General features: G+C 35.7%; 1 protein-coding gene across 2 annotated transcripts in view; it reads right to left on the reverse strand.

Moving 5' to 3' along the window:
- Window positions 1-4,356: 4,356 nt before the first annotated feature.
- The window catches only part of LOC127867735 (BLOC-2 complex member HPS3-like), a 42,993-nt gene continuing 32,879 nt past the window's right edge, over window positions 4,357-14,470 (reverse strand). For both annotated transcript variants that reach the window (XM_052409090.1, XM_052409089.1), the window contains exons 22-25: window positions 12,238-12,447; window positions 9,435-9,647; window positions 6,837-6,933; window positions 4,357-5,043 (exon numbers count right to left, since the gene is read on the reverse strand). In XM_052409090.1, the coding sequence (XP_052265050.1) occupies window positions 4,859-5,043; window positions 6,837-6,933; window positions 9,435-9,647; window positions 12,238-12,447 (705 nt within the window). In that variant the 3' untranslated portion in view covers window positions 4,357-4,858. The remainder of the gene's footprint in view (window positions 5,044-6,836; window positions 6,934-9,434; window positions 9,648-12,237; window positions 12,448-14,470) is intronic.

Raw genomic sequence — 14,470 nt, forward strand, 5'->3', positions numbered from 1 at the left:
GAATAAGCGTTCTTCAGTTATCATCCGGAAACCATTTTACTATTTCGGGTCACCGTGAACTTGACCATTGACCTAGTGACCTCAAAATCGATAGGTGTCATCTGCGAGTCATGATCCATGTACCTATGAAGTTTCATGATCCTAGGCATAAGCCTTCTTGAGTTATCATCCGGAAACCATATTACTATTTCGGGTCACCATGACCTTGACCTTTGACCTAGTGAGCTCAAAATCAATAGGAGTCATCTGCAAGTAATGATCAATGTAACTATGAAGTTTCATGATCATAGCTATTAGCGTTCTTGAGTTATCATCCAGAAACCATTTTACTATTTCAGGTCACCTGGACCTTGACCTTTGATATAGTGATTTGAAAATCAATAGGGGTCAACTGCGAGTCATGATCAATGTACCTATCAAGTTTCGTGAACGTAGGCAAAAGTGTTCTTGAGTTATCATCCAGAAACCATTTTACTATTTCGGGTAACCGTGACCTTGACCTTTGACCTAGCGACCTGAAAATAAATAGGGGTCATCTGTGAGTCATGATCAATGTACCTATGAAGTTTAATGATCCTAGACATAAGCGTTCTTGAGTTTTCATCCGGAAACCATTTTACTACTTTGGGTCACCGTGACCTTTGACCTAGTGAACTGAAAATCAATAGGGGTCATCTGTCAGCCATTATCAATGTACGTACGAAGTTTCATGATCCTAAGCATAAGCGTTCGTGAGTTATCATCCGGAAACCATGTTACTATTTCGGGTCACTGTGACCTCGACCTTTGACCTAGTGACCTGAAAATCAATAGGGGTCATCTGTGAGTCATGATCAATATACCTATCAAGTTTCATGATCCTAGGCCTAAGCGTTCTTGAGTTATCATTCAGAAATCATTTTACTATTTCGGGTCACTTTGACCTTGACCTTTGACCTAGTGACCTGAAAATAAATAGGGGTCATCTGCGAGTCATGATCAATTTGCCTATGAAGTTTCATGGTACTAGGCCTAAGTGTTTTTGATTTATCATCCGGAGACCATTTTACTATTTTGGGTCACCGTGACCATGACCTTTGACCTAGTGACCTCAAAATCAATAGGTGTCATTTGCGAGTCATGATCAATGTACCTATGAAGTTTCATGATCCTAGGCCCTAGCGTTGAGTTAACATCCAGAAACCACCTGGTGGACGGACCGACCGACCGACAGACCGACATGAGCAAAGCAATATACCACCTCTTCTTCGAAGGGGGGCATAATAAATAGCAACTTGACCAGTACAGTCCCCTAATGATAGCTTGTGAGTGTTCCACGTCGGAAAGCAATAGCTATTATGCTTCAGGAGTAAAGTGGACCAAACAACAAAACTTAAAGAAATTTTCAATTTTTCTTACTATAAAGGGGCCATAATTCTGTCAAAATGCCAGTCAGAGTTACATAACTTTGCCTGCACAGTCCCCGAATGATAGTTAGTAAGTGTCGCAAGTATGAAAGCAATAGTTTGATACTGTAGGAATAAAGTGGACCTAAACACAAAACTTAACAAAATTTTCAATTTTTAAGTATAAATAGGGCACATAATTCTGTCAAAATGCACGCCAGAGTTATCTAACTTTGTGTTAACAGTCCCCTCATGATAGTTAGTTAGTGTACCAAGTTTGAATGCAATAGGTTTAATAGTTAGGGAATAAAATGGACCTTAACACAAAACGTAACCAAATTTTCAATTTTTTAAGTATAAAAAAGGCACATAATTGTGTCAAAATGCACACCAGAGTTATCAAACTTTGCCAGCCCAGTCCCCGCATGATAGTAAGTAAGTGTTCCAAGTATGAAAGCAATATGTATGATACTTTAGGGGTAAAGTGGACCAAAACACAAAACCTAACCAAATTTTCAAGTATAAAGGGCCAATAATTATGTCAAAATGCCAGTCAGAGTTACATAACTTTGCCTGCAAAGTTCCCTTACGATAGTTAGTAAGTGTTGCAAGTATGAAAGCAATGGCTTTGATACTTTAGGAAAAAAGTGGACCTAAACACAAAACTGAATGAAAATTTCAATTTTCTAAGTATAAAAAGGGCACATAATTATGTAAAAATGCCAGTCAGAGTTACATAACTTTGCATGCACAGTCCCCTTACGATAGTTAGTAAGTGTCGCAAGTATGAAAGCAATGGCTTTGATACTTTAGGAAAAAAGTGGACCTTAATACAAAACTTAACCAAATTATCAATTTTCTAAGTACAAAAAGGGCACATAATTCCGTCAAAATGCCAGTCAGAGCTACCTAAGTTTTGCTGCTCAGTCCCCTTACAATTAGTAAGTGATGCAAGTATGAAAGCAATAGCTTTGATACTTTAGTAAAAAAGTGGATTTAAACACAAAACTTAACAAAAAATTTCAATTTTCTAAGTATAAAAAGGGCACATAATTCTGTCAAAATGCAAGCCAGAATTATGTAACTTTGTCTGCACAGTCCCCTCATGATAGTAAGTAAGTGTACCAAGTTTGAATGCAATAGCATTGATACTTTATGAGAAATAGTACCTAAACGAAAAACTTAACCGGACGCGGACGCCAACGCCGACGCCGACGCCAAGGTGATGACAATAGCTCATAATTTTTTTTCAAAAAATAGATGAGCTAATAAAATGGACCTAAACACAAAACTTAACCAAAATTGTCAATTTTCTAAGTATAAAAAGGGCACATAATTCTGTCAAAATGCATGCCAGAGTTATCTTACTTTGCCTGCCCAGTCCCCTCATGATAGTAAGTAAGTGTACCAAGTTTGAATGCAATAGCATTGATACTTACTGAGAAAAGTGGAACTAAACGCAAAACTTAACCAAAATTTTCAATTTTTTAAGTATAAAAAGGGCACATAATTCTGTCAAAATGCACGCCAGAGTTATCTAACTTTGCCTGCCCAGTCCCCTCATGATAGTAAGTAAGTGTACCAAGTTTGAATGCAATAGCATTGATACTTTCTGAGAAAAGTGGACCTAAACGCAAAACTTAACCGGACGCCGACGCCAACACCAACGCCAACGCCGACGCCAAGGTGATGACAATAGCTCATAATTTTTTTTCAAAAAATAGATGAGCTAAAAAAACAATTAACTCACAAGAGGTCGGTACTGATGAGGAAGGCGACACCGACAATTAACGCGAATTTCATGATTATTCCACTTCTTAGTGATATCAACAATTAAATCAAAGTGTTCCTCGTCTCTCAAAGTATGGTGATTTACATAAGAATCATAACGTTTCATTCAAAAGTTATGAACTTGTTGCCCTTCGTATTCTCTCGGTGGCCAATTTGGACGCCATGTTGGATTTCTGAGTAATATAATAAACTTGCACTATGTCTGATGATGATATATGTAATTTGCCCCCTTACAGACACGAAAATCACCATATTTCAGTGAATAGTTACATAGTTATGATCATAAATAGGTTTTGGCGGCAATCTTGAAGCAAACACTTTCGGTCTGATTTCGATAAGGTTTTGGTACATGTATGTTATAAAATACCTCATACCCTACCAGGATAAGTTAAAATACCTTACGTAGCAATTTTTGGGAGGTAAAAGTGTATATTAACCAGACTTATTTTGTCTGCGATATCACACAGTTGACCATAAAACATGTATAAAAAACAAAGGGCAATATAAGCCTTAGCTTCTTTCCTTTTCCAGGCGAATGGATGAACAGGACACTTAACTGTAAAATAAACAACAGATGTGTTTGTCAGAAACACAATGCCCCCTACTGCACCGCTTTGAAGCCATATATTTGAACTTTGACCTTGAAGGATGACCTTGACCTTTCACCACTCAAAATGTGCAAATCCATGAGATACTGTACACATGCATGCCAAATATCAAGATGCTATCTTCAATATTGTAAAAGTTATCACAAAACATTAACCAAGGTTAAAGTTAAGTGACAGAATGACAGACAGGCCAAAAACAATATGCCCCCGATCATTCGATCCGGGGGCATAAAAAGCATTTATTTTGCATTCTCCTAATTGATTGTGCACCTATACAATGTCATGTTGAAATCTTGTATCACATTTGAGATAGAGTCTTGAATTATTACATCATACAAAAACAACAAAGTGCAATAAAACTTATTAATGATTATGGTTCTTGTGCATGGCAATTCTCCTCATTGATATTTATACTACCATGAAGTTTCGTGTTGAAATCTTGTATAGTATCTAAAATATAGCCCTGAAATGTTTGATAGACTAATGAACGAATGCACAACACCAAAATTTTATCCCTATGCCTTCCCCGTGGGTAATACAGAGTTTTTGGAAAAAATAACAACAAAGCAACATAAGTTTTATATCAAATAAATTCATTGGTTATTGCACAAGGAACAAGTCATATCTATTTGACTCATCAAAAGATTCATGTCTGTATTGTAACACTTAATACGTGTAAAGAATGTGAACGTGTTGCATTTAAACGGCAAAACTAAATAGACATTAATGACCAATAAAAAAACAGCGAAACTAACTACATAAAAGAAAAAAAAACCTGATTCAATTGGCCATTACACACATCTCTCGGTTATAACTTGAACAGCAGTCTGTGAAAACATGCTATAGTACACCTGTGAAAAGTTTTGTCCAAGGCCGGACTTTCAATAAGAAAAAACTCCTATAAAGGAATAAATTCATTTTAACATGGCATGTTGTCCCTGTGAGGACAAATCAGGTTAATATGCAAACAACACTCTACACACATCCGTTCCTCCTATCATGACTTTTCACAGAGTGCGGCATAAATGCATGACAAAAGTCCCGAGACCTTGGCCAATTGTTCTATATTCAGCCTTATTGCGCTGATCTTGATTGGAGGTTTTCACCCAGCTCGACAAATCGTTCCTTCAACAGCGCTGACTTGTTCACTGCTAGACACTGTTGAATGAAGGGCATGAAGAAGAAAAAATTGCCGTCTCCTGGTAGCAGATTTATTAGTGCTTCTGGTTTCAAATGGTGGGCCATTTCTGATAAAACGTCTAAAATGGAAAAAGAAAACTGGATGCAATTACACATTTTAAAATTGCTCACATACGTTAACTTTTTTATTTTCATGCAATTACCTATTAAAGAAAACTTGTGTTCAAAGTTTTCTCTTGTTTTTATAATGCATGAAATAATTATTCATATACTGAGCTTGGATACCTTCCTTACTACAAAATTGTAATCACAATGACATAATTACAAGTATATTATCCTACCAAACAGCATATAACTACCGAAAACACAACAAGAGGGCCTGAAAGGCCCAAAGTCACTCACCTGAGATAACAAGATATTATTGGGATGAATCGTCTGACCATGTTTCATGAAGATTGGACAATAAATGTGGCCTCTAGAGTGTTAACAAGGATTTACTATAGCCATATACAGCCATATAAGGAAAAATGCCCTGCCCCTGGTGGCCATGTTTTTAAAGCAACCAAAATCATTTTCGAACTAATCCAAGATATCATTGGGAAAAATCTTCTGACCAACTTTCATGATGATCAGAAAATAAATGTGACTTCTAGAGTGTTAACAAGGTTTTACTATAGCCATATTAGGAAAAATGCCCCGCCCCCGTGGTGGCCATATTCTTCAACCAACCGGCATCGTTTTTGAACTCGTCCAAGATATTATTGAGATGAATCTTCTGACCGAGTTTCATGAAGATCTAACTATAATTGTGGTCTTTAGAGTGTTAACAAGATTTTACTATAGCCATACATAGCCATATAAGGAAAAATGCCCCGCCCCTTAGCAGCCATGTTTTTCAAGCAAACAGAACCATTTTCAAACTCATCCAAGATATCATTGGGACAAATCTTTTGACCAAGTTTCATGATGATCAGAAAATAAATGTGGCCTCTATAGTGTTAACAAGGTTTTACTATAGCCATATAAGGAAAAATGCCCCGCCCCCTGGCGGCCATGTTTTTCAACCAACCAGCATCATTTTCAAACTCGTCCAAGATATTATTATGATGAATCTCCTTATAAAGTTTCATGAAGATCGGACAACCAAAGTGGCCTCTAGAGTGTTAACAAAATTTTACTATAGCAATATAAGGAAAAATGCCCTGCCCCTTGGCAGCCATGTTTTTCAAGCAAAGGTTACCATTTTTGAACTCATCCAAGATATCATTGGGACAAATCATCTGAGCAAGTTTCATGAAGATGGGAAAATAAATGTGGCCTCTAGAGTGTTAACAAGGTTCTACTATAGCCATACTAGTATAAGGAAAAATGCCCCGCCCCCTGGTGGCCATGTTTTTCAACCAACCGGCATCATTTTCGAACTCGTCCAAGAAATTATTGGGATAAATCTCCTGACCAAGTTTCATGAAGATTGGACAATAAATGTGGTCTCTAGAGTGTTAACAAGATTTTACTATAGCCATATATAGCCATATATGGAAAAATGCCCCGCCCCTTGGCAGCAATGTTTTTCAAGCAAACCTAACCATTTTCGAACTCATCCAAGATATCATTGAGACCAATCTTCTGACCAAATTTCATGAAGATTGGACAATAAATGTGGCCTCTAGAGAGTTAACAAGGCAAATGTTGACGGCGCACGACGGACAAAAGGTGATTACAAAAGCTCACCATGAGCACGTTGTGCTCAGGTGAGCTTAAAAACTGTTCCACAAATTACATGTGCTTTTAAAATTTGCATAAGTAACAAAATCTTTAAAAAAATAACTTCAATTGCCCATAATTCAAGGTTTAATTTTGGAAGTATTCTTTCACTGCAATCCTTTTATGGACAAATGCACTGTATTTGTACCTTTCAGTGCTTTCACGTTCTGCTGGGGATCACTCTTGTTGTCAGTGCTGTTTGATGCCTTAATAACTGCAAGGAGGAGGCCCAGCAAATGCTCCCACTGTAAAGAGAATTGATGGAAATAAGTTAAATCTGAAAATGCTATTGATAGAAGTAAGATCCTACAGTGAAGAATATCAATTAACATAATCTCCAACTGTAATTAATATTGATAGTATTAAGCTCCAACCTTAACACATATAGTATGATCCCACTGTACAGAAAATTAATAGTAATATATGCCCACAGTACAGAATAACAATACTAATAAGTTTAGACTGTAAAATAAACACAATAATAAGATCTAAGTGTACTATGTACTGGTAATAAGTTAACACAGTAAAGAATATTGAAAGTAATAAGATCCTACTGGGAAAAAAACATTGATAGTAATAAGTTCCCACTGTACAGAATATTGATTTCAATAAGCTCCACTCTAAAAAATATTGATAGTGGTAAGTTCCCGCTTAAGAAAATATTTGGGTCATGGGCATTTTTCCAAACCAAAAATAAAGAGAAAACTTTAAAGGGTGGCTCCCAGTGCAAATTATTTTGTTGTGTTCATAGGCATCATGTTTTGCATTTTAATTAGGTAGAAATAAAAGTCACAGGATCAACCCTAGAAGTAGTTTTTATATAACCTTTTTCCATTTTTGGTAGTGTTATCTTTGTATTCATGAAATGTCTTTGTTACTGGGTCAAAGTGTACACAAAAATGTCCACATGTAAAACTTATTTTAATATATTTCAGAATTCTTTCTTTTTTTTTTTAAACAAGATGTGTATGTGAAACACTTTGTCCCCCCCCCCCCCACAAATTTGACCTTTGATCTTGAAGGTTGACCTTGACCTTTCAGCACTCAAAATGTGCAGCTCCATGAGATACACATGCAATATTGCAAAAGTTATGGCAACTGTTAAAGTTTGACGCACACAAACCAAAAAACCAACAAACAGACGGGGCAAAAACAATATGTCCCCCAGTATAGACATACTGGACAGGCATGTTTCTACCAGGTACTCCCACTTCCCACAACTACACAAGACCATATCAAAAATTGAAAAGTTAAACAAGAGCACCGCATAACGGGTGCCAACGCTAGGCTGCGGGTGCAGTTTTGAATAAATGAAAGCTTGTCAGATTTTTTTGATTTTTTTTAGAGGTCACAGTGACCTTTGACCTAGTGACCCAAAAAATAGGTGCCGCGTGTAGAACTCATCAAGGTGCATCTACATATGAAGTTTAAAAGTTGTAGGTGGAAGCACTTTGATTTTAGAGCCAATGTTAAGGTTTTAGCACGATGTGGACGGCGGAAGACACGACGAGCTGGCTATGACAGTACCTCGTTTTTTCTCCGAAAACAGTCAAGCTTAAAATGGAAATTGAAATTATACGTAAAAAAATCGTCCTAATACTCATTTGTCCGGTAAGTTAATTAGGTAGGAGTGCTGGCACACAATCCAAGACCACACACAATTCAGCCTTAGGCACGGAAGGACCTCATAAACTTTAAAATATGCACACTCACCAGGAAAGTTAATCCTTTCCCCACTTGGTCTTCAAGTCTGCATATTGGTACTTATACACAGTATATTAGACCACCATACAAGCTTTTTTCTCATCTAACAGGGGAATGGCTGTGCAGGATTTCAATAATGAGATATTTTATGTGAGTATTAATAAATTGCTATGTTTGGTAGTGAATCTGGATCTTTATTATCAACAAGAGCACCGCATAACGGGTGCCATGCTCGGCTGCGAAAGCTTGTCAGAATTTTTTTTTTTTAAGAGGTGACCTTGACCTTTGACCTAGTGACCCAAAATGAGTGTGGCGTGTAGAACTCATCAAGGTGCATCTACATATGAAGTTTCAAAGTTGTAGGTGGAAGCACTTTGATTTTGAGCCAATGTTAAGGTTTTATCACAACGCCGGCGGACGGCGGACGACGAGCAGGCTATGACAATACCTTGGGTTTTCTCCGAAAACAGCCTCGCTAAAAAATGGAAAATTTTATTTGTAAAAGATTTCATTTTGTTACTCGTGTAAAAAATTAAATATTTCGTGCTGTGAATTTGTTTTACTGGACCAGACTATAGCATTATCCAATTTTATACTGTATGTTGTATAACAGACAATAAAACAACATCAGTAGAATTTGCATGGGACTCTCCTTACTTAAACAATATTGTGTTATAACTACCAATTCTACCATAGCATTATTTCAACGAACTGGACCGCTGATTTGACTTTATTAGTGACACTTTAGCATGGTATTTGTTTTCAGTTTTACATTTCTCAGTTTCTGTTAAGTCGGCCTTAAATGTTGAGGAAGCCTTTTTAATTGTGTTGATATAATTTACTTCATTTGCTAATTAATTTGAAATATATAATTATGACCACAGTCTAGTGCATACTTTCTAATTGCTACTGGCGTTATATGTTTAATTACAAACACAGTCTACTGCATATTTACTCGTATTATATGTTACATTACAAACACAGTTGACTGCATAGTTTACAAGTATTATATTTTTAACTGCTAACAAAGTCTACAGAATACCTTCAGTGTATCGGTCTTGAACACAGCTGCCGCAAACTCGCCAGCCACCAAGGGAAACTGTCGCACTATGATCAACATGGCCTCATCCATGTCTGTAGCCAGGTAACACAGCACACGTAGAGAGGTGGTGCTCAACTCACTGCTATATTTGTCTAGCAAACTAAGCAGCTTTCCACAGGCCATAGTGGAAATGTCACCATAGCAAAGCAGGGACTGAAAACAACAAAAAAAGAAATCACAAATGACAGAGGCTAAATATTTTTTCATACCACTTTAGTTTATCATTCAATCATGAACTCGTTAGAGTTTTGATTAAAGGTTATAAACCATACAGGCCTTACCCATAACTAAAATTTCGCTGTGGCTTAGATCACATCCTCTCTACCTAGCCACCAGGGGGTCATAACATCCTGTCCGCCTAGCGACCAGGAGGTCACATGTTCAATCCCCACTGCCACTGAAGAATCATTCTTTAGATCTCCCCATAGCCACCAAATACTGGTTCTACGCAGAAAACGGAATCTAAAGTGTTTCAATAAGCCTTCAGCTTTTGATGAAATCAAGCTTAAATAAATGGGTTTAAACTAAACAAAGTTAAACTTGAGTATTTTTAGATCAAACAATCCCTTAATTATTTGAATGCTACTTGAACACTGGTATGTTAATTTGCATTTAAGAAACTTAAACTGACACTGTCTTGCCTTTAAAACACCTCACATGCCGTTTTGTTTGAAAAGGGGCCTTTTCACGTTTTGGTAATTGACAAAATTTAAAACAAGAGCTGTCAGAGGACAGCGCGCTCGACTATTCGAGTGCTTGACAGTATAACGTAAGCCATCATGGGGAAATTGTTCATATTAAATAATTTATTAGACGATCTTTCAAAATAAAAAAAGGAAAAAAAAATAAAAAATTGGGGGGGTGGTAGGGGGGGGGGGGGAGGTAGGGGGTGTGAGAGGGGGGTATAATGTGGGGTGTGGTAATTTATTAGATGATGTTTAAAAAAAAATTAAAAAATCGGGGCGTTGGGGGGGTAGGGGGGTGAGAGGGGGGTATAATGTGGGGTGTGGTAATTTATTAGATGATGTTAAAAAAAAAAACTTTTTTGGGGGGGAGTAGGTTGGGGGGGGAAGCGATTCTGGTAGGGGCGTGGGGTATTGTTTTGGTGGAATCCATTGTGGTATTCAGGTAAGTGTTGTTTTGTCAAAGTAATAATAAAATGTGATCATAAATAAAGAAGTTATGGCAATTTAAGCAAAATGTTCAATTATCTAAGTGTAAAAGGGGCCATAATTATGTCAAAATGCTTGATACAGTGGTCTGCTCTTGTTTATAGGTTGGGGTCATGTTGCTAAACAAGTATGCAACATATAAAAGCGATATGTCAAAGGATATAGGAAATATTTGGGGTAGTATGCAAACTTTAACATAGATTTATCAATAATATGCATATTCTAAGTATAAAAGGGGCAATAATTATGACAAAATGATTGATAGAGTTGTCTGCTCTTGTTTATAGGTTGGGGTGATGGTGGTAAACAAGTATGCAAAATATAAAAGCAATATGTCAAGGGACAATGAAAATAAATGGGGTAGTACGAAAACTTTAACATTTGCTGCATATTCTAAGTGGAAAAGGGGCCATAATTATGACAAAATGCTTGATAGAGTTGTCTGCTCTTGTTTATAGGTTGGGGTCATGTTGGTAAACAAGTATGCAAAATATGAAAGCAATATGTCAAGGGAGAAAGAAAATATTTGGGGTAGTACGAAAACTTTAACATTTGCACGCAGACGCTAACGCTCACGCCGACGCCGGGGTGAATAGGATAGCTCCACTATATATATTTCATATATAATAGTCGAGCTAAAAAATTTTCAGATTTGCAAATTTTCGTTTCAGTTATGATACTTGTGAGGAAACAGCAAAACTGAACTTTTGTGCTGTAAAATAGACATTATATGCATCTTTTGACGATTTAAAAACCTGAAAATTATAAAGCATTGCAACGCGAAATGATTGAATAATTTTGAGAGTTCTGTTGTCGTCGTTATATTTTAAGAAACTACGAGGATTGCTTATAATAAGTATAAAATATTCTTTCCATGCAATGAGCACGGATGGCCGAGTTGTCTTTATGGTTGTCTTTTTACTCCAGGACTCCAGCAGTCAGTTGTTCGAGCCCTGTTGAGGGTTACTTTTTTTTCTATTTTAAATTTCATTATTGATTTTTTACTTGAGCTATTTAAATCCAATGTTTACATTTATCAATAAAGAGCATTCAATGACAAACTTCAATACATGCCAAAATCTGTGAAAAGGCCCGTTTATGAGATATAGAGGAGAAAATGTGGTTCATTTGTCACAAGATGTAAAGACTCCGGCATTCGTTTAGTATGAACATAATCCAAAGGAAAAAACAAATGCAATAATGAAAGTAAGAGTAATGGTTCATGTAAACTGTGATTCACATCAATGTGATCTTCCAAATTATGGCGTAATATATTTATACCTTTTATAATTTTTTAGATTAAACAAATTTTAGCATGAAAATGGACAAAGAACAATACTTTTGCCATATTGAAAGCAGGAGTTTGGTTGTTGTGCACTTACAATTCCCTCAAAAGATATCCATTTACATTCCATGTTTCAAACTGATGCTGTCTAAAATACTTAGAAAATTGACCCTAACACACAATTGTCAGCTAGATGGACAGTAAGGTGGACAACACTTATTCCAGTAAATCCTCCCTTTAAACTTTGTCATGTTCAAAGAAATAACACAATGTATATATTATTTACCTGCAGTTTCAGTAAGTCTTCATTACACAAGAAGCAAGTGCACATTTTGTCCGTCTTCTGGCACTGCAGCAGATGTTGGGCCTGTTTCCCAGCTCGCCTGCTGTCCATGGGAACCACATAGGAGCAGGTGCTTGTGATGGACCGGAAACCAGAAAATGGTGGAAGCTGGTCCAGCCAATGATGACGTCTCCCAAAATGGCCGCCACTCGGCTGTGAAATAAATGCCAAAAAAAACAAAAATGACAATAAATCAATTTTCTATAATGTTGTTCAAAGACCTTTTGTAAAGAACATCTCTAGTTGTCAAGGATTCAAACATGCATGCAGTGTTTAATGGTAACAGTGTTCACAATTGTCTAACCAATAAATGCACATTCTTTTCAAACAATGAATAAGTATTTTATCATTTTTCCTGGCTGCCCAAGGAGATACACATATATCATGAAGAAACTAATATACAATCTGATGTATAGCAATATCCTATTCTTTTTTTTTTTTTTTTTTTTGTTATTCCATTTTTTTTATTTCCATCGTAATATATTTATTACATAATTGCAGAACATATAATGTATGAAATACATAGTTTTTAATATATTTGTTTTACATTTTTCTCGATATAATTATGATAGAAAGCATCAGTGAAGACTATGGTTGGTGTGAATAAATATGTTTTAAGGTTCACCAACATGGAATAGAATCACAAAGTTACATAAAAATATGGATAAAAACACAAAAACCAAAAATAAGAAAAAGAAAAGTGTATGTTGCTTCAGGGTAGGTGTACCTATGTTACAAAGTATATTCAAATGGGTTATTTATGGTGCGTGAACTATTGAGTATGAACAGCGCCCAGTGAGTATAAAATATATGTAATTTATTTTGTGTTGTCGCTATTAATTCCTCGAGTTTAATTCGATTATTAAAAAAAGATACAAAAACATCTATTTGCGGTGTTGCTTTTTCCTGTTTGCATTTAAAGATAAAGTATTTAGCCAATTATATTACGGAGTTTATAACATGTGCATTTTTGGAGTCAGCTATGGTGAAATTACAGAATGATATTTTTGCAAAATTTAGTTCAATGTTTTCTTACCTTTTTAATTTGTTGTCAATAAAGTTTTTGATATCCATCCAAAATTTTTGGATGAAGTGACAATCCAAGAATAAGTGAATATTCGTTTCTGAGTACATATAACAAAAATCGCATAAGGTTGACGGAATGAGATGGCATTTATGAAGGTAAGTGTTGTTTGGTAAAATTTGCATGAGATATTTATATTGGAAATTTCTAAGTTTGGAGTCAATAGTTAATTGGACTGATTGACTGAAGATAGTTCTTTGATTAATGTCTGGATTATTAAGCGTGTCTTTCCATTTGTCAAATTGTTTGAACTTTTCAGGTTTGTGTTTTAGTAAAAGAGATTTATAAACTAGTTTGCAAGCTTTTGTATGTTCTGTTATTTTGTTAAGCATGTATTCCGGGGTGGTATAAATGATAGCGTCTACTTTTAGTTTATTTTTCCAATCGACCGGTATGCTTTTGACAATTTGATGGTATTTTATAAAGTCTGCTTTATCTATTTCATAAAGAATTACTATATCTTTGAAACTGGAAAATTCTCTTTTTCTAAAATCATATATATGTTCAATATATTGAATACCTCTTTCGAACCATGTTTTAATAAAAAAAGTTTTATTTTCGTTTTTTATAAATGTATTATTCCTGATAATTTGCTTTTGCATTGGTGTTTCATTTTTTTTCTAATGAGACACTGAGCCATCCACAGAGGATGTTTTTTAAGAATTCGGATTTTATGTTAAGATCTCTAACATCTTTTTCATGGTAATTTGACTTGAAAATTAACATTCCTCCATAGTTGTTTAGCATATTGGTATATATTCTAAGCAGTTTTGAGTCGGGTTGAAATATAAATCTTTTCACCCAACTGGCTTTGAGGGATGTTAAGAATAGGTCAATGTCTAACTTTTTTTAATCACCATCGGCATAATCTTGTATGATCCGCTTTCTGGTTTTTCATCCCACAGAAATTTGAAACATAGTGTTTATATTTTTGAAATGATTTCTTGAGATGGATTTGGTAAAACTGTTAAAGGATATACAAGCTTGGGTATTGCAAAGTTTTTTAAAACTGTGATTTTTCCAATTAACGATAGTTTCCACCGTTTCCGTTTATTCAAACAAGTTTCAAAAGCATTTATTTTTTCAGGAAAA

Source organism: Dreissena polymorpha, chromosome 2 (assembly GCF_020536995.1).
Source record: "Dreissena polymorpha isolate Duluth1 chromosome 2, UMN_Dpol_1.0, whole genome shotgun sequence".
NCBI lineage: Eukaryota > Metazoa > Mollusca > Bivalvia > Myida > Dreissenidae > Dreissena > Dreissena polymorpha.